This window comes from Centrocercus urophasianus, unplaced genomic scaffold, assembly GCF_019232065.1.
Source record: "Centrocercus urophasianus isolate 14NV4802_14NV808 unplaced genomic scaffold, USGS_Curo_1.0 seq_32, whole genome shotgun sequence".
In the NCBI taxonomy this organism is placed as follows: Eukaryota; Metazoa; Chordata; class Aves; order Galliformes; family Phasianidae; genus Centrocercus; species Centrocercus urophasianus.
In genome coordinates, this window is record NW_024884889.1 from 875,178 (window position 1) to 893,858 (window position 18,681).

At 40.7% G+C, this 18,681-nt stretch overlaps 1 protein-coding gene across 4 annotated transcripts in view; it reads left to right on the forward strand.

Annotated features, from left to right (window-relative positions):
- Positions 1–261: 261 nt before the first annotated feature.
- The window catches only part of TBC1D9 (TBC1 domain family member 9), a 43,524-nt gene continuing 25,104 nt past the window's right edge, over positions 262–18,681 (forward strand). For 3 of the 4 annotated variants that reach the window (XM_042829738.1, XM_042829741.1, XM_042829739.1), the window contains exons 1-4: positions 262–402; positions 12,203–12,313; positions 16,133–16,251; positions 17,786–18,014. In XM_042829738.1, coding sequence (XP_042685672.1) covers positions 276–402; positions 12,203–12,313; positions 16,133–16,251; positions 17,786–18,014 — 586 coding nt within the window. In that variant the 5' untranslated portion in view covers positions 262–275. Of the gene's footprint in view, positions 403–11,989; positions 12,075–12,202; positions 12,314–16,132; positions 16,252–17,785; positions 18,015–18,681 lie in introns of those variants that run through there. The other variant, XM_042829740.1, reaches the window with a different exon arrangement.

The following is an 18,681-nucleotide window of genomic DNA, read 5'->3' on the forward strand; positions in this document are numbered from 1 at the left end:
GCGCGGGGCGGGCCGGGCGCCGCTGATGTCACCGTCGTTTTCGGCGCTGCGGCTGCTACTGCTGGGGGCGCCGCCGCCCGTGGCTGCTCCTCCGCAGCCGGCGCCGCGAGACTAAGCGGCCGCAGCGCCGGGAGCATGCGGCCGCCGCTCCGCCCTCCGGCCGTGCCGTGGGCCGCGGCCGGGTACGGTGGCGTCTGATGCGGCCGCCGCGTGCGTGAGTCCCCGCGCCCCGCAGGCGGGCGGCAGGGCGGCCGCCCTTTGTCCGCGCCGGGAGCATGTGGGTGAACCCCGAGGAGGTGCTGCTGGCCAACGCGCTGTGGGTGACGGAGCGGGCGAACCCCTACTTCATCCTGCAGCGGAGGAAGGGGCACGGCGGCGATGGAGGCGGCGGGGGCCTGGCTGGTAAGGGCGGGTTGGAGCTGCCCCGGTTCGCTCTGCGGCGCTGCGGGTGGCCGGGTGTTTCTTGGCGTTGAGGCGCTTGACGTGGAACGCGCAGGTTCCTCTTAGGGTTTACACGCGGAAAGCTGAGGCTGTGTGAGCCCTCGGCGGTGCCTGATGTCTCCCGACGGGAGGGTGTGACCTGCAGGGGTAAGATTGGGGGTTTGAGCCTCCGGGGCGTGCTGCTGGAAATACGAGCAGGCTGTAATTCACAGCTGTGTGCGATCCGAACAGGTTTGTTTTGCCTTCTCTGCTTTCCCTGGGATGTCCTTGTGAAGGCTGTGCCCTGACTGCTTCGTTTTTAGCCGTTGTCAGCTGGAAATGTGTCTGCAGTCACACATGCATTGGTCTCTACAATACCGTGCGTACACATCTGGGAAAACCTTCCATTATTTGCAGGTAACATACATATGTTTTACTAAAACTGGAGGTTAGCAGCCCGATGACGTTAGCACCGCTCCCTCTTGATGTGGCAGAAGATGTGCACGCGTGCTCTCTGCAGGCAGGTGGCCTTTCCCATCCCTGCTAACACTGATGCTGGCTCTGCAGGCTAAGCAAAATAAACACACGGGCTGCATTCAAGGTCCTGTGTTTGCTTACCAGATTAAGCGTTCCTTCAGCCCTTGAGTGCTCTGTGGACTTGCAAACAATTTGCAGTCTCAGCTAACAGGCCTCGGTGAAGTGTTGTTTTTGTATGGAGGCCCTTGAGATCTTAGTGTTGAACGTTAACAAAGCCCACCTTATCCTTGAGGAGAAAGGGGTGAGCAGATGTTTCGCATCAGCTTTAAATGTCCGTTGTTTTCTTGCTGTCTCTGTTCTGTTGGTTTTTCATTCCTGAAGTTACAGGAAAATCCACAGTGTTGACAAACCCATTTAGAATATTTTTTGCTTTGAAAGATTACATCCCTGCTGTTTTTGTTGAGGGGTTCCTTGCAGACTCTCACGGCTTACCCACTGGCCTCCAAGGGACTCTTCCCTCTATCTAAGCGATGTGACTAGGCATTCTCATACCTCTCTTAACTTTGAATTAAAGATCTCATGAGAAACCCAGACAACCTTCCAAACATTCCTGAGTTATTGGAGAAATGTTTTGAGAATTCTGTGTTTTCATCTTATTTGCAGAGTGTATATCTCTGCCTTCATGCAGCTGTGTGTGCAGTAGTGCCATTGGTGATACCACTCCACAAATGGAGAGATCTCTTAGGAAGAGTTTGTCCTTTGAGTGAGAATAGGATACATAAATCCTTGTTTTGTGAAGCTCAGATAAGGCAACAACATTTAAGAGATCAGACTATAGAAACGATTCCATCTATATGCTTTTTTTCCGCTCGGTACTCAACTTGTGAGAGGAGGGATTTGTGATGCAGTGGTGAGCACGTGAGCGAGGAAGAAATAAAGTGGTGTGGAGCATCCAGACTGCTCCCAGCTTGGTAGGCACAGCAGGAAATGGAACCTGTGATGAGTTGTTTCTGTTGGAAATATCAGTACTGGAATTCTTTGCTGGTTGCTCTAACAGCTGTGGATGGCCTGTTGAGGGCTGACACAGGTGAAGAAAACCAGTGGCCCACTCTTCTCAGATGAGAGTGGCTAAAAGCCAAGTACTGAGGGACCTAACTGATTCCAAGAGTAAAGAAAATGGCTGAAACAATTAACAGGGTGCATGGTTTCTAATAACGATAGCATTTAGGATAATATTTTGGGAAGTTCTGTAGTTTCTCTAGTGACAGAGTTTGGAGGTTATTAGGTCTACATTAGAGAAACAGGAAAAAAGGGTCTTTTTTTATCTTTTCCCCCCTCTCAATTTTCTTTACTGATGGGGCAGTGCAGATAACACTCTAAAAAGACATCTGCCTTTTAACTTGTAAAACATGGTACAATAGCTCTGACAAAAAGCAGAACCTGTATCCTTGAAGCTGGCTGGAAACATTGAATGCAAGATCTCACTGAGGCTGAGAGTCATCAAAATTTGTATATTTAAAAGGGGATGTAAGTTCAGTTGTCACCCTTTCTTTCCTTGCAATTTAAGTTCTGCTGATTTGTCTTCCTTCATTATTGACTCTTCCAGTCATTTGTCTTAAACCTTAGAATAGTAATTGATTTTCTAGTTGTTGAGAATATGGGCTCAGTGACGTGCGAGGGCATTGGTCTGTAACTTAAACCGTGGTTCAGCAATGAGAGACATTGATTTTCTGGCATTCCCTTCAAATGTAGGTTTTCTGTGGAGCTAACCAGTCTGAGCTGGGGTAAATGTAATGATTTCTGTCTTCTGTCTGTTGATGTTTCAGACTTTGCAGAATGCAAGTTGAGGCTGTGCTGCAGTGCCAATGTGTTGGTGTAGCTGACAAGAGGAGGTAGAGTGCTTTCCCATAAGTGGTGGCTTGGGAAGGTTGGATACAGACTTCTGTGCTTGGTTGCTGTGACTGGAGATGTGTCTAAAGGCTGGCAGTCACCCTCAGAGTGGATGCTAGTGTCTCTGTCTGTCTGTCTTTCATCATTTACTTGTCACCCTCCAGTAGAGGGGTGTTATTATTGCCAGAGCAAAGTCCAAACAAAATGATCTTTTGGGTCTTTAGACACATCTCAGCTGAAAAACAAGTAGTTTGTATAGCATTAGGAGCAAGTGAAAGTAATTCTTGTGACTTTATGTTGAGAAGGAGCAGTACCCACATTGCCTGTTCTCTTGGATCTACTGTGAGCACAGCAATCGCGCAGCAATCCTTTGCTGGAAAGACAATATCAGTAACTTCTGGAGAAGGGCTGAAATCTCAGCCCCATCTCTATTGAGTCTCTCCTGTTGGCCTCAGTTTATACAGCTTAGCAGAAAGGAGAAAGCCTAATTTCGTTACTCGTTTGGACATTAGAGACTTTTAAACTTAAGTTTAGTGTTGAACTGTAACCTGTTAGAAGCATGACAATCATATTGTTTGTATTAGGGCAGTGCCTCATTGCCTAATGAATCCCTAGAAGTCATCTGTGCTAACAAAATGTGTCTGATGAATGGTTTGCTTAAGATCTACAGCTTTTCTACTAGATTGTGTGAAGCCATTTTAGACTAAATTAGGTCCTGGATGCTTCTAAATGACTGTTTTTTGTCAGAACCAGTTACTTCACTGCATTTTTCCTTTCTAAGTATGCCTTTCCTCAAGGGCTATTTAGGTTTTTCCATTTTTAACAAAAGAAAAATGAGGAAGAGACACAATTTCTATTTTAAGTAGTTTTGGTCATTTTGTCATTGCTGTCTTGCAAACTTGCCTTGTCTTGCATCACTGCATAATTCTTCCAAAGACTAGACTAAAAAAATGTACTTTCGTGCTGTGTGTTTGACAGGCACATAAGCCTGTATGTTGTGTTTGCATGAAGCTCTTGAGTGAAGGTCATCTTCCTTTTGCTCGCTGTCAGGGGAAAAAGCCATTTCTCAAAGATGCTGGTGGTTCTTTTCTTGATAACTGCTCTATTTCCTGCTTGTCAGCTACCTGCCCTGCTCAGGTTGGTGGTTTGGTCTGTGTGAGATATTTCCTTCTCAGAGGATCCAGTGTGTAATAGGGCAGCTTGTGTCAGCTGATGCAGAGGCAGCTGGAGAGAATGTGAGCACAGACCTCTCACATCATTCGAGCACTCTATGCTGTATGACTTAGATGGATGTAAGGATCTTGAACATGTCATAAACTCCATGAATAACTAAAAGGCTTATACTTTTTCTATCAGTGTATGTTGCATTCTGATACATCACATAGGTTAAAAATTGCTGTATCTGCTTTCAGTTATAACGTGGTAAAGCTTACCAAAGACTGCTACTTGGGGACAACATTACAAGGAATTAGTGAGACTAGGAGTTGACAGTAAAGCAATGTATTCACAGTTTACAGAGCATGATACATTCTAAGAAATTGTTGTTTTCCTTTTGCATATGTAATTTCTACATGAAACAGACATGAAATTCTAATTCATTTCCTTCTAAATGTTGTTATTTTAAGATCCCTTAGAAGATCCCAAGGCAAATAAATTCTTGTTCTTTGAAAGAAGTGTTTTTAGGAAAGAATTATTTTGCAGATATGGCATTTATGCTTACAGCTGGGACAGTGCGTGTGTGAGATTCAGTGCAAGTTTGTGAGTCCATGAGACGTTGCCAAAGATGATTCAGATGCTGAAGCAGAAGAGAGCAGATGGAAATTTGCTGATTTCTGGCTATAAAAGAAATTGATGAAGTACTGTCATTCTCACCAGCTATTTTTGCAAAAGGGTTTATCATAAATTTTCGGCATTGGAAAGTCAGGAAGGAGAAGTTCTGAGCTCAGCTGACTAATGCAAGGCCGTAATGTCGAATCTAATGTTTTTAAGACTGTGACAGCATCCTAACAGTGCGTTTGTGCAGCCTTCTTGGGCATCACGCAGTTGCTCAGATTGGGAGAAGACTTTCATCTTGCTCTCAAGTCAGAGAATTGAGGAAGAAATTACTTAAAAACCTTTTTATGCCTAAGATAAGTGTTTGACCTGATCAGGAGGTGGTGCGTGCTTTAACAAACTCATTAGTTCAAGCTGCTGGGGTTTTATATGTCAAACTTTTGCACTTCAGTTGAAAATGTGCTTTCTAATGCTTGAAATGCAGTGGTTATAAAAATTGAGGCTATTAGTATAATTACTTGTCCGTTCAACCTGTCCATTAGCTTTTCATGCCTGTTCTGGTTGGTGCAGTGGAAAGTCTTCCATTTGGTGGAATTTCTGTGGTGCACCAGATGTGCTCTGTCACTACTGAGATTTCTTAATAGGATCTGCTGTGGGTACGTTCGACTCTTCAGTAGTGCACTTCCACTTGTAGGGATCTGGATGCCAAAGTGTTGAATTCGTTCTAGTTGTCTGAATTGACTCACCAGTCTTTCTACTCAATCCCAGGTGCTTTCACAGGTGCTCTGTTGGAAGGTGTGTTGTTTTCTGTCTCATGCTTCTGTTATCTCTGGTTCTTACAGACAAGGCACTCTTTGCAAGGCTGCAGCACCTGAGATGAGAATTCTTAACGTTGCTTGGTGTGGTGTAGCTCAGGTTTCTGTACCAGAAGGCTTGTTGGCCCAAGACATTTCCTGACATTACTTCATCTTTAACACTTGATGTGAGCCATAAAGGTCTCTGCACTGATCTTCCGCTTGCCATTTTTGCTTTATGACATGATGTTTTTGCTTGGCAAATGAATTCAAGACTGTTTTCTGGACCTATTATTTGTCCTGAAATCTATTAGTACAGCACGGTGGTGTGAGTCCTTTAAGCATCTAATCGGAATTTTTTTGTGCCCTGATTACTTACCATACTTCTGATGTCTAACTGATGTTGATGTTCAATAATACACACTTGCATTTTGCCTTCAGAACTGTTGCTGAGGCGGGCTCTGGTTCTGTGGGACTACTTCAAAATCTTCAGTATTTTAATTTTCCTTTCCAAACATGAAGGTTGTAAATATTTTCCAGACCTGACTTGCAGTTACATTTTTTTCTTTTTGGAGTTGGTCCAAAGTTCCAAGATAGGGGTCTGTGAATTCCTACCATGGCAGCAACCTTAATTTTGGCAACTGAGTTCTTGAGATGAGTTGGGTTCTTTCCTCACAGTCTCATCTTGTGCTTTCCCTTTGTGTTTTCCAGTATGTCAGTAGCCAGAGTTGTTGGGATTTTCTCTGCCATATGATTTCTTTCCTTGATGAAGCCTTTCCTGTCTTTGTTTCAGTTCAAATCTGGTAGGGTTTGTTTTGGGGAACTTATTCATTTGGGTATATTATGTGTGAGTTATTGTACTTGGACAGTCTGTAAGCTTAGCCTCTGTGGAAATAAAAGCAATATATTTTCTGGCTGTATGTATAAGCATCTATATGTACATGTAGCGATCTAGATTATAAGGGGTGTTTTGGTTTTTGTCTCGGAGGAGAAAAGCAGCAAATTTTTACAATGCAAAAATATTTTAAATGGTGCTTGGTAGATTATACTGATAAATGTGGTTCTATCTTAGAATGATTCGGGGAGCTTCAGCTTATCAGCTGAAGTTACAAAAGTAGCTTGTGAAATCAAGGGTTAACTCTGGTCGGATTTAGATTAGAAGGCAAGGTACAGGATTGGTTTCCTTTTGTTTGTTTTCTTTTACAGTGTTGGTCATCAGTTATTTAGACCCCTTGAACCAGTATCATAGTAGACATCTAGTTGCTGATTGCTTTTAAATTAAGATATCTATAAGATTATCTGTTTCAGTCATACTTGTTAGCGAGGAAGGAGGATGAAAGTTTTATTCTTTGTTACAATTTTATCCTACAGTGGTCAAGCTAGATAGTCATGTTAGAAGATTGTGCTTTCATCAACTTGAAGACAAGAAAAGTATGTGCTCTTCTTGCCTTTTATCTTATTAAATGTCATCAGTGACAGAACTTCATCAGCCTCACTTTCACTGGTGTTCAAACACTTGTGTGTGAAGGAAAATGTGGCAAGTAAATCAATCTTACGTGAAGTTTGATTGTAAAATGAAAAGCAACAAAGACAAGTATTGAGGAAGACAGATCTTGATTTCAGAGGAAACTGATTTTTTTTTTACATTACCTATCATAATGTAATAATATGTGTCCATATGAGCCTTTGCTGTATAATCCATGTGAGAAGATAGTTATCAAGTATTTAGGTTTTATTTTGCTTTAGTTTGCATGAGTGAACTCATGTAGTACAGAACCCTCCATAAAGTTCCAAGGGTGGTGTTCTTCATGCTTTTGAAAAAAATATCCAGTTATTTCTAGGGTGGGAAGCTTAGCTTCATAGTTACTTCTAAATAATTAATAATATTTGCTATTCACTTAACCTGTCTCGTGAAATAAAACCAAATATAGTTGCCTCATAAATGAAAAGGTTGATGGTATTAGCCATAGAGTTCAGGTTGTCGCTCTAGGCAGAGGTTTCTCAGACAAGTAATTGGATGACCTCTTCCTGTAACAACAAATGAGCAAGCTAATTACATACACACGTGGACTGTCTTCAAAAGATAGAAAATAAATGATTCAGTGTAGTGTCTAAGAAAAACAATAGCTGGTAGTGTAGACCTTATCTGTGTAGTGTTACGAGTTACTATTCCTACAGTCCAGAAAGTAATGTGTAAACTTGAGGAAGATTTGGTTTAATGGACAACAGACGAGTATGAAACAGGGTGAAAATGTCTACAAACCAAACAGGTCTCTTATGGTCAGAGCTCCTTTGCGTGTCCACCTTCTGCTAGAGGAAAGAGAAGAAGGGGTCATCAGTGCGCTTTAAAGATGGAGAATCATTTGAGCAGTACTTCTTTCATTCGCTGTCGGAATGTTGCTATGCCTGTTTTGAAAAATTCTTTCTAGTTGTGCATGTGACTTTGCAAGCTTTCCTTTTTGTTAGTGGTGCTGAGCTTGTATGCAGATAGGCTGCTGACATCCTTGTGAGTATTTGAGTGGTAGCTCGTGAGTGTGACTCCAAGAGTCAGACATGAAAAGTTGTGATTTTGCTGTGGGTGCTGAAAAGATGAATGCATGCTGTTTGCTTGGGCATTTAAAGAACTATTTGTTTTTGTTTTTGTTTTTTAATCAGAAGAGACTGCCAGGCTGTCGTTTATATTGGTAATGATTTGTCAGCAGTCTTCTGGAAACAATTTGTCTAAAATGTTCTGCAGTGATGATGATGAGTGATGTGATGCTTTTTTTTCTTTTTTCTTTTTCTTTTTTTAAACCTTATGTGATGGTGTATTAGCACAGTAAGAAGGCCACTAGCTAGATGCTAAATCAAACATCTCTGACAGATTTAGTGAGGGCAATATACAGAGCGTAAAGCCACACGGAATCAAATGTGGTGTGATTTCTGCTGTCCCCACCCCTGGCTGAGGCACTGGAGGTTGGCTGCTGAAGGAGTAGGAAAAAAAAAGGGGAGTAGAATAAGTGAGAAACATTTGCTGTTCTTCTGTATTGCACACATACATAGTGCTGGGGCCTGCATAGTTGTTCTGCCTTGTGTTCACCACTCTGCTCAAGTTGTAAGAGCTACTGACTGCTCCCTTTCAAGCATGTTGGTGTCTGCCTGATTCTTGGGCTCTCTACAGCAGTTGTGGCTTGTCATAGAGCTGGGAGGATGTAGCAGTGCTGGTGGCATGACAGGATTCAGCTCTCTGGAGCCTGGCAATTAACACGTGCTTGTCATCTGGCAAACAGGAGGAGAGGAGGGTGTTCCTAGGTGTCAGTTGCAGCAACTGCAGTGAGCTCATTCCAGCTGTAGGCAAGGCTTGATGCAATTTCCCTGTGATACGGAAGAATGGAGGTGTTGCAGGTCATTGGTATGCACTGATAGCACCTGAGACTTGAGGACTGCCAAGGCTAAAGCTGAAAGGGATGTATCAGGTGGAAGGCATGGAGGGAGTCCATGTTGTGGACAAAGCCAGGTTGTCTGTGATTGTAAACCCTTCTAGTAAAAAACACCTGAAAACATCATTGCTGGTGTATGGATTCTTACACTTCATGCTATGATTATAGCTCTGCTCAGTTTAAATGTGAGACATAGTGGTCAGATAAATAAAACATAATACTGTTTTGTGTTTTTTTTATAAATTGTGTGGAATAGCAGAAGCACTTGACCGTACCACCCTCTAGTACATCATATATCCTTCTAGTAGTGTGAGGTAGAGCATTTGGCTGTTATCCCTCACCTTTCCCTTTCTGCTCCCCCTATCTAGGTATGGTTTCTCTAGATGTGTACCGTTTGGGATTGGACTTTTGCACAGTATAAGGTTACTCGTGCTTGGCTGCCTTCAGGATTAGGGCTGTCATGTGTTAGTCAGATGCTAATCCCACAAACTTTTAACACACGCATTACATCTTCACTGATAAAAAAGGCTCACTCGAACAAGGACTTGTGGGTTTGATTTTGTTTTGTTGCAGTCAGCAACCTGATGGAAACAATGGGTGAAAAATCTGCAAGCAGCATAGGCATGTGATTGTTGTATGCATCAGTCACTGGCTGTTCAAGGACCAATCAAACCATGATTTTTTTCTTTTTTTTTGCTTATTGCATTTTTGTATGGACTTAGCAGACTTCTTTTTTTTTGTATTACTTAAGAAGAAATTGGTCAGTGGTTATTGGAATTCCTGCGACTTCATTCTGATGGCATCATCTGTCTGCACTGAAAAGAAACAAAAACTGACTTACAGTGCAAAATGGAACAGTTCCTGAAGGACAGTGATAAGGCATAATTGAATGATTACCAGAGTATAAATGTTAAGTTTCTTTAATGTATAAGAATGTGTGAACTGTATCCTAAATATCTGTGTATCATCCATCAAAACAGCTATTTCATTATATGAGAGAAACTGTTGGAGCAGATTTGGTAAGCTGGATTTTGCTGGTGTTTGAGTTTTCTGTGGGATCTTCTGAGTTCTGTACGTTTGTTCCTTAAACCGTATTTCAGAGATATTTCTACAACCCGATTGCTGGGAAGAGACTGGGCAACTCTTCTTATCTCTCACCACCTTTCTTGAAAACATAGCTCTACCTTATGCTGTTGTTCTTGTTGTTTGGAGCTGGGGTTGTGCCTGTCATTCCCTATCTCCAGGAAATGATGAAGAAGGAGATGGGATGGGAAGCTTTGCTTACATTGGTATTGCTGCCCAAGTCAGCATGTTTGTTCTAGCTCTTTGACCTCAGCTAAGCATCCCTTTTTTTTTTTCTGGCTGCAGCACCCTCCTAGGACTAGTGGCAGAATTGTTGGGTAGGACCACCCATATGTCAAAAAGAAACAAGCCTATTTTTAAAGATTATGGAGACTTGACAGTGTATCTGCTCCTCAGAGAAGACTACATTGGGCCAGTCTGCAAGTTCCTGTAGATACTGCCTCATGCCTTTTGTATGTTTGGTACTGTCAGTACCAAATGTGAAGCAGCAAAACAAGAATAATGATTGACATAAATGTTTGTGCAAGTGAGCAGCAAACCCAGATTAATTCAGCATAGTGTCTGGCTTGGTCTATGGTTGAAAGTTATGTATGTACCCGTGTGTGTTTCTGAGTCAGAGCTGTACTTTTTCTGTAGCAGTTGAGTGGAGAGGATATGTAAAGGGGGAAAAAAATGGCAAGGTATTGGACGTATTGGAAGTTTAAAGGAATATTTTCATCTCCTTCAGTCTGTTGAGTATCTGGGAAAGGTGGTAGTGTACTGATCAGAGGTATCCTGTCACTATATACAAGTAATACACAGGAGAGATGAAAGACCTACAACTAAATAGGAGGCAGTAAGAACTGAAGGTAGCTTGACTAATGAACATTGAGATATTTTACATTAGTATTTTCTGTTTGTATTCTGTAACAATACACAACTTTCCAGCATTATCAGGGAATGATTGATAGCATGTGTAGGCTTGTTTCTCATGCATTTCAGAACTCTTGGATTAAAAGGCGGTGAGCATTAACATATCAGGAAGGAAGAGGTGGTATTTTCATGTGGCCTGTAAAGATCTGTGCGTAAGACTTCTTTCTCTACACCAGTGGAATACATAAAATGGGGGAACACAAGATCACTGATACGTGGGTAATTTCCAGATGTCATTTGCAGTTCTAATTTAAAAAGTCTGCTAAGAAGAGAAAATGGGTAGTGCTTTTATGTCTTTATAATGCATACAGCTAAACTGGAAGAGGAACAGCTAGGGAGAAATCTTCTGTACCCGTCAGGACCGTACAGAATGGGGAACTCACAAAACTGTGACAGTAAAAGAGGAAAAACTGTGACAGTAAAAGAGGAAATTGAGAAGAGCGTTTTAACAGCATTGTTTCTGAATGGCTTCTGGTGCATGCAGTTTATTTCAGCCATTAAAAATAAATGATTTCTGATGATTTCTGCCCCAGTGAATACTTGCGGGGGAAACAAACAAGTCTTTGAAAGTTATCTCATCTGTTCTTAAGAACAGGAGTTTGCTGAGGACTTAAACATGAGAATTAATAATCCAGATCTCCGCGGGGAAGGTGAAAATTCTTTTTGAAGATGAAAAGGGAAAAATCCTCGGCATTTTTTAAGAATAAATGAGCATTTTGTGAGAATGAGGATTTTGTTGGGGCTAGTTTTCTGTGCAATTTCTTAATAAAATACCATCTGAAAATTGTAAAAATAAAGTTAAAAATTACTGAATTTTCTTGGTATGCAACTGTTGATGGCCCCGCAGCAGCAAAGACTTTTCAGTGCTACTGCAGAATAGCAGTGTGGCTTTGTATTTCAGCAGTGTCCTTGTAACGGAAAAACAGTTTGACTGTAAGGCATTTTGATCCTTTCTGTGCTAAGGAATCAGACCATTAAATAGCATAATTGTCTTTGCTGGAAGTCTGCTTTTTTCCTAGCTGACGTCTGAATGTTGAACTCTTACAGGTTATATTGTCCGGGTTGTTGTTTTTTTCTACTGCTGTTTATTTGTTTGTTCTTTCCTCTAGGGCTCCTAAAGTACATGGAACAGAAAAGAGCTGAACTTGTAAACAGCTTCATGAAACAGCTACCTTATGCTTTGCTTCAATTTGTCTGCCTTTACCCTGGGGTTGATGTATGTTTAAAATTGAAGTCATGTTGAAACTGAAGATATTTTTCCCTGTTGAGTCACTCCTCCTCATTATAACTCAAGAAAACCGATATAGTAATTAGTACATAAGTCTGCCTTTTGCTGAGGAGGGTGAATTGAGGGGTTGGGGCATGTGAAGCCTCTTTATTTGGGGATTCAGATGATTCATCACTGTGTATTTATGAGAATTTCCTTTTCCGTAGGTCTCCTTGTGGGTACTCTTGATGTTGTGTTGGACTCCAGTGCCAGAGTGGCACCATATCGAATCCTCTATCAAGCACCAGACTCCTTGGTCTATTGGACTATTGCCTGTGGTAAGGACAAGTATAATGACATGTAGATTTTTTCTTCCTGGGTACTTTGCTACGTAACTAACAGAGCATCCTGCCAGCTGAGTAAAGATGGAACTGGCCAGGCCAGGAATGGGAAGAGAGGCTTATGTTACATACTGCTTTTCATCTCTCAAACTGATTCCCAGGCAGGCAGTCTAAGGTCCCTCAACCTTTATGCTCTTCTCTGTGCCCGTGGCTTAGTCCTTTAGCACTTTGAAAGTGCAGCATTCCTGACTGATGAGAGCATTTGAAACATGGGAGGAGAAGTAATATGCTATGGCCCTGTGCTGTGGCCCCCAAAATTATCCAGACTGGGCACCTGGCTTCTCTTGAAATGGAAACCGGGAAGATAGTACAGTCCCAGCTCTGAATCTGAACTGCAACTGAAATTGCTAACGAAGTAGTTAATGCATTTACCTGTTCCCAGTTTTTTTTTAAACTCTTTCTTGAATTTTAACAGTATAATATCAGGCTGGGTGATTGGCTTGGTTATTTTTCATGTTAAAAATTCTACATTGTATAGCTGTCTCTCTTGTTTCCCCATAGGTAGAATACTGTTTACTTGGTGCTTGTAGTCTCTTATTTTTGCAGATTTGTCTTATCCTCCCGTGCCTTCCATAAAGCAGTAACCTCTATCTCCAGTGAGTAGCTATGCAGAATGATGGGAACAAATGTGATTGCTTCCTGTTTCATGAATGCTGTATGACATTTGACCTTCTGTATGAGGCTCCTCTGGGGAAAAAATAATCCTAGAGGTTTTGTTTGCTCTGAAATGACTACTTAAGTTATGTATAGACGCAAGGACTGTTTATAATTCTTTTTTTGATGTGGATATGAATTTGCTGTGGGATTAGCTGTATGGATCTTGGCTGTATGAGAATGTTAACTGATTATATTTGCAGCTTTATAGCTCCGTAAAGCAGATTTCTTAACAGCATTGTCTCCAGTGTGGTGTTGTGTTGAATGTGTAGGTGAGGAGAAGGCAGGAGAGTATGAGGTCTCTTTTCCCAGGAAACTAGCAAGGGAATGAGATATATTGGCTTTTAAGCTGTGCTAGGGAAAGTTCAGGTAGGATATTAGGAAAAGCTTTATCAGAAAGAGTGGTGAGTGCCTGGAACAGGCTGCCCAGGGAGGAGGTGGAGTCACTGTCCCTGGAGGTGTTCAACAGGCATGTGCGTGTGGCACTGAGGGATGTGGTTAGTGGGCATGGTGCTGATGGGTTGATGGTTGGACTAGATGAAGTAGGTAAGTGAGCATGGGTAGTTGGAATTGTTACGTGCCTTGGAAAAGGTTTTGAAAAAAGCCTGTGTGCTCTGGTTAACAAAGTGTTGCAAGTTTTAGAGTGCATATATGTATATGCAGAGATTAAGGGCTTTGCTGTTCAATTTCAGAACCTGCCATTACTGGAAAGACCAATTGTAGACTCCCTGAGGTATTTCAGCTTTTCTTATAGTGCCTTCTGTAAATGGCAGCAGTTCGAGTTGACTAACAGGCGTTACAGCTAAGTGTTTGGGTGATAAAACTGGCCATGACTTGCTAATTTTCTTTTCAAACCAGTACTCAGTCTTGTTGCCTCTATGCCTCCATATCTTACTGTAGACAAATGAAGCCAGCTGCTTGAAATCTAACCCTGATGCCCAGAGATGATCCTATGTTGTTTGTGCTGTTACTCTACCTCACCTGCAGGGCAGTTGCTCGTTCTCTTGCTCCCTCCATGCACCGTGCATGCTTCCTGCAACTCCTGTCATCTGCAGATGCCTTACCATTCCAGCTTATGTTTAACACACTGATCAGTTTGCTCCCCAAAGTTGAGGAACAGTGGCTCAGTCTACCAGGGTGTTGTTCAATCATAATTTCAGCCGTGGAACAAGCTTTAAAATGAGTATTCTTTCAGAGGAGGGAGTGAAGTGATTAGTAGAATATAGTAATATTGTGGCTATTTTCCCTTTTAATCCCTACTGATCTTGAAGGGCTCTGTTCCAAAGTGCAGTGGTCAGCTTTGAGTAGGTTTGTTTGTTTTTCTTCCCTCAGATTTTGAGGTATCTATTCACCTGAAAGGCCAACAGTGGTAAAATTATGAATGCTTATAACATGCAGAGATAGGCAGAGACTTGGCAGTAGCAAAGTCAGTAGAACAGTAGTTTAAAACCTCACAGTGAATGTGTTACTTGAATCCTGAGTAAATAAAGCAAAGAAAAAAGTCTTGACTGTGAGGAGAATTTGGCTTGAACTGCTCCACATCACGTCTGGATTTTGGCCTGCTTACATGGTTTTCTGTAGATGACACTGTCTGGGAGAGTGAACTGTAAGATAACAGAGACTAAAACCAATGAAAACAGCGAGATGGGAGATTGCAGGTTGAGGATATTGACCATAACTACATTAATAGTAACCCATGGACCACAAACAGGGGATAGGCAGAGTCATGGTAGTGTCTGCATTGCTTGCCACAGCTCTTCAAGAGATGAGCCACTGTTCTGGTGAGAGTCTAGTTTAAAATATGTGTTTCTTGTATTTAGTCATTACTTCTTACAGCAGTGCAAAAGCCAACAAGAAATAAATTGATCTTCGGAGTACCTTTTGAGTTCCAGAAAGATCTGGTTGCATCCAGCAGTTTTTAGAAGAAGCAGTGATAGCAATCACTTGTGGTTCTGAAATAGGTTTGCTTAAGCATGCAGACTATTGTGCAACACGATTTATGAATCCATATTGAAGCTGTACATTTGAATTTAGCATGGAAAACGCACAGGAACATTGCACTGTGTTGCTTTCATTGGAGTTGTGTAAAGCACTGATGGTGTTTTCTAGAAGTATTGTTTCATCATCATTGGTGAATGATGAGGAAGACAACTGTTTGATATGTAACCAAGAAGGCCGCAATGATTTCTTGTACAAATGACTGAAATATTTATGTTAAAATGTCATAGCAAGCACCAGCATAGACAACTTGTGCCTGTAGGTAAGTTGCAAAATGTATAATTAGCAGCTAGTTGTATTGCATCCTCTTCCTAATGCTCGTTTCACGTAAATGGCTGTATGTTCTTGTATTCTGTAGGCTTTAATTAGCAGGTAGATACACTTGCTTGTTCTGATTAAAATAAACTGAAGTGGTGTTTGAACAAAACTGAGATGCAGTATTGTCTCTGTTTCCTAGTTGGATTTACATCCTTTTAATTAATCTTCATAAAGATGTGAACAGGTAATGTTTCTTTTCTGAAAAATACTGAAAATCCCAATTTTTGACTCAATTGCCTTAATTTCTTTTGGGGGGCAAATTTTTTTTTTGTGCTTAATTTTTTCTTTCTTTTGAGATAGGCATAAATTGATAGTGAAGAGCACCAACAACTTTATTCTGTGAAGTGTTGAGAATAGAGTGACAAAAATAAAATTGCATTTATTAAAACCCTGCCTTAAGAAGCAAAGATTTGCACGTTAGCTCTAGCTTTATACCAGGAGCTGGTCCCGGTAGGTGCAGGTAATTTCTTGGCCAGCTCTTCAGCTGGTTAGCATGGTGTCATTTAGTGCAGTTAAAATTCAAATTTTATAGTTTTGTTGCTCATCATACTGACATAAGCCCTTTATACATCTTGAAGAGGGCTACCTATTTCCTTTTAAATTGCAGTGCTATGGGAGAGCATTTTGGAATTTCCAAGGAGACAGCATGTGTTATATGGTGAAAGATTACATCTGTAGTTAATGGCAAGTTGTATTTGAGTCCTTTGTGATTAAGACAATGTAGACGTTGGTTATTTTGTGATTTTTTTTTTTTTTAATTTTTTTATTGTTTTTTTATATATGCAGGTTGCTCAAGGAAGGAAATCACTGAACACTGGGAATGGCTTGAACAGAATTTGTTGCAAACTCTGTCAATCTTTGAAAATGAGAATGACATAAATACGTTCGTCAGAGGAAAAATACAGGTGGTTATGTATATTATTGTAAATGCTGACAGATATGACTGAAAGGAAGACTGTTGTGAATTCTAGAGAAATGCAGCTTAACGCTCCCAAGGCTGCTCCATCTTAGAAATTAGCCCAGATTTTGAACAGCAACTTAAATAAAAATGAAGAGAATAGTGATTAGCATACATGACTACAGCAGTGTGATTGAAAACATTACATGCATGTCTACAAACATTAAGGGGTCTGAAATTAAGTTTTGCTGAAATTAAGTCTTAAGCTGAGGTGGCTTTCTGTGTAACTTCTCTTTTCGTACTTAATTGCAGTTTTACATGTGCTTGTTGTATAAAGCTCCTTGCTCTTTGCTGTGTGGTTAAATCGCACAGTATTGACACACACTTTTTATAGAGACAGTGGAGGTTACTGGAGTTTGGTTTGGTTTTGGTTTTGCCAATACATCTTTCTCTCCTGAAGGAGTAGAGAGTAGATACACTTCTTAAAATGCTTCATCTGTGCTTAAATAAGTAATTTGTTAAAATATTGATTGTAAGCAAAGTTATTATACTTAATTTTTGTGTATTCTAAGCACTGGCTTTGTCTCATTGCTTTTATCATTTCCTATAGTAAGTCACTGTCTTAGAAATTCCTTAGTTGTTAGGCTGAGTTTTACCAGAGGATCAGATAGGAAGGCTACAGATGCTCATGGAAACAGAGTACTCTAGCTGTCATCTGTTCTGTGAAATATTGTCCTTAAGGAACTTGTTACTTTCTAGACTTCTAGAGTGCTTTGTAGACTTTTTAAAATATTGTATATTTGTCCAACAGATCACAGAATCACAGCATGGTTTAGGTTAGAATGAATGATGCTTTGCTGTTGTTTGCTGTACTTTCTGTGTAAACTGACAGTTTGAAGGCACAAAGCATCTTTACTTTCTACAACTTAAAAAGCAATAATAAAAAATCATGTGAGAGATTGGAAAACAAATAGAGCAAAACTTCAGCATAGAGAATCAACTGCTGTAGTCTTTGAGGTATCAAATGCAATATTTTTCTTTTTCTCCTACTTTTTTTTGCTTAAAATCCGCTAAGAGATCATAGAAGTTGTCCTTCTTTCTTCCTCTTTAGAAGAAAATTTTCTAGTGAGATTCTATTGGATTGTGCACAGTACTTATTTTTGTGGAAGGGAGGAAGTTTACAAATCACAGGTGCCTTAAGTAGTAGTTTGTAGTGGTAGTAGTGTATTTGAGATGGGTTTGCAGGTTGAAAGTGGGACACGGGCAAAGCAGCTGAGTAGTTGATGTTTGGTTACTTTTGATACATTCATGGTAGGGAGCGAAGTAATCATCAAGACAGCCTTTAGTAAGGTAAAAAAAAAACAAAGCCACAACAAAACTACGTAAGTAAAGGAATGAATAGAGTAGTAATAAACAAGTAAAATACTTCATTGCTTTCACAGTTAATGATTGTGGCCCTCACCATTGCATGCAGTGGTGATAAGGCTATCTGATAACCTGCAGCACTTAATATACTGTGAACTTCTTTCACTCCCTTCCAGGGTATCATTGCTGAGTACAACAAAATCAACGGCATCAAGGAGGATGATGATACCGAAAAGTTTAAGGAGGCCATAGTGAAGTTTCACAAGCTGTTTGGCATGCCAGAAGAAGAGAAATTAGTGAACTACTACTCTTGTAGTTACTGGAAGGGGAAAGTTCCTCGTCAGGGCTGGGTGTATCTCAGCATTAATCACCTTTGCTTTTATTCTTTCCTAATGGGACGGGAAGGTACGTTTTACAGTGAAATGGTGGTTTGTGTGTCTCAGAATTGTTAGTGAGTCTTCTGTGGTTTGTTACTATTTGCTGCTGATGTGTATGGGATGCAAAAGCAATGCTGAGTGAAGTAGAAACAAGAAGCAGTTCCCTGGTTGTCTATATTGCTGAACTGTGCACTTGTTACCGTATTTGGTTGCATGTGAGGAGAGGCTAACTAAATACTTGGACAATGGCAGTATTAAATCTATCATGCTTGAATGCAGCGATTTATTATTATTTTTTTTTAATCACAAAATCTTTTATGATTCTTGTCTAGCTACTCAAGTGCTTATCTGTTTTTAAGTAGGACGCTGTGTTATGATTAAATTAAAGACGTTTCAAAATCCAGTGGTAAATACAGTTTATTTAAAACAGTTTATTAAATTGCTTTAGTTGTTGAGGAGTAGTGGGAAGCCTGTCTAATGTGTTCAACATAAGTTTCCTTGCTTTCCTTGAAAGAGAGAACATCAGGAGTCTGGTCAAGTGCTGTGACAGCGCAAATTATGTTAGCCCAGCTTTGCATGTGGATGTTCAGTACAGAAATAAATGATATTTAAACTCTTTTATCTACTGTTTGTCAGGTGATATAATTTGTTTATATTAGCTGTGTCATTTATGCTGCCCTTCTAACTTTTCAAGA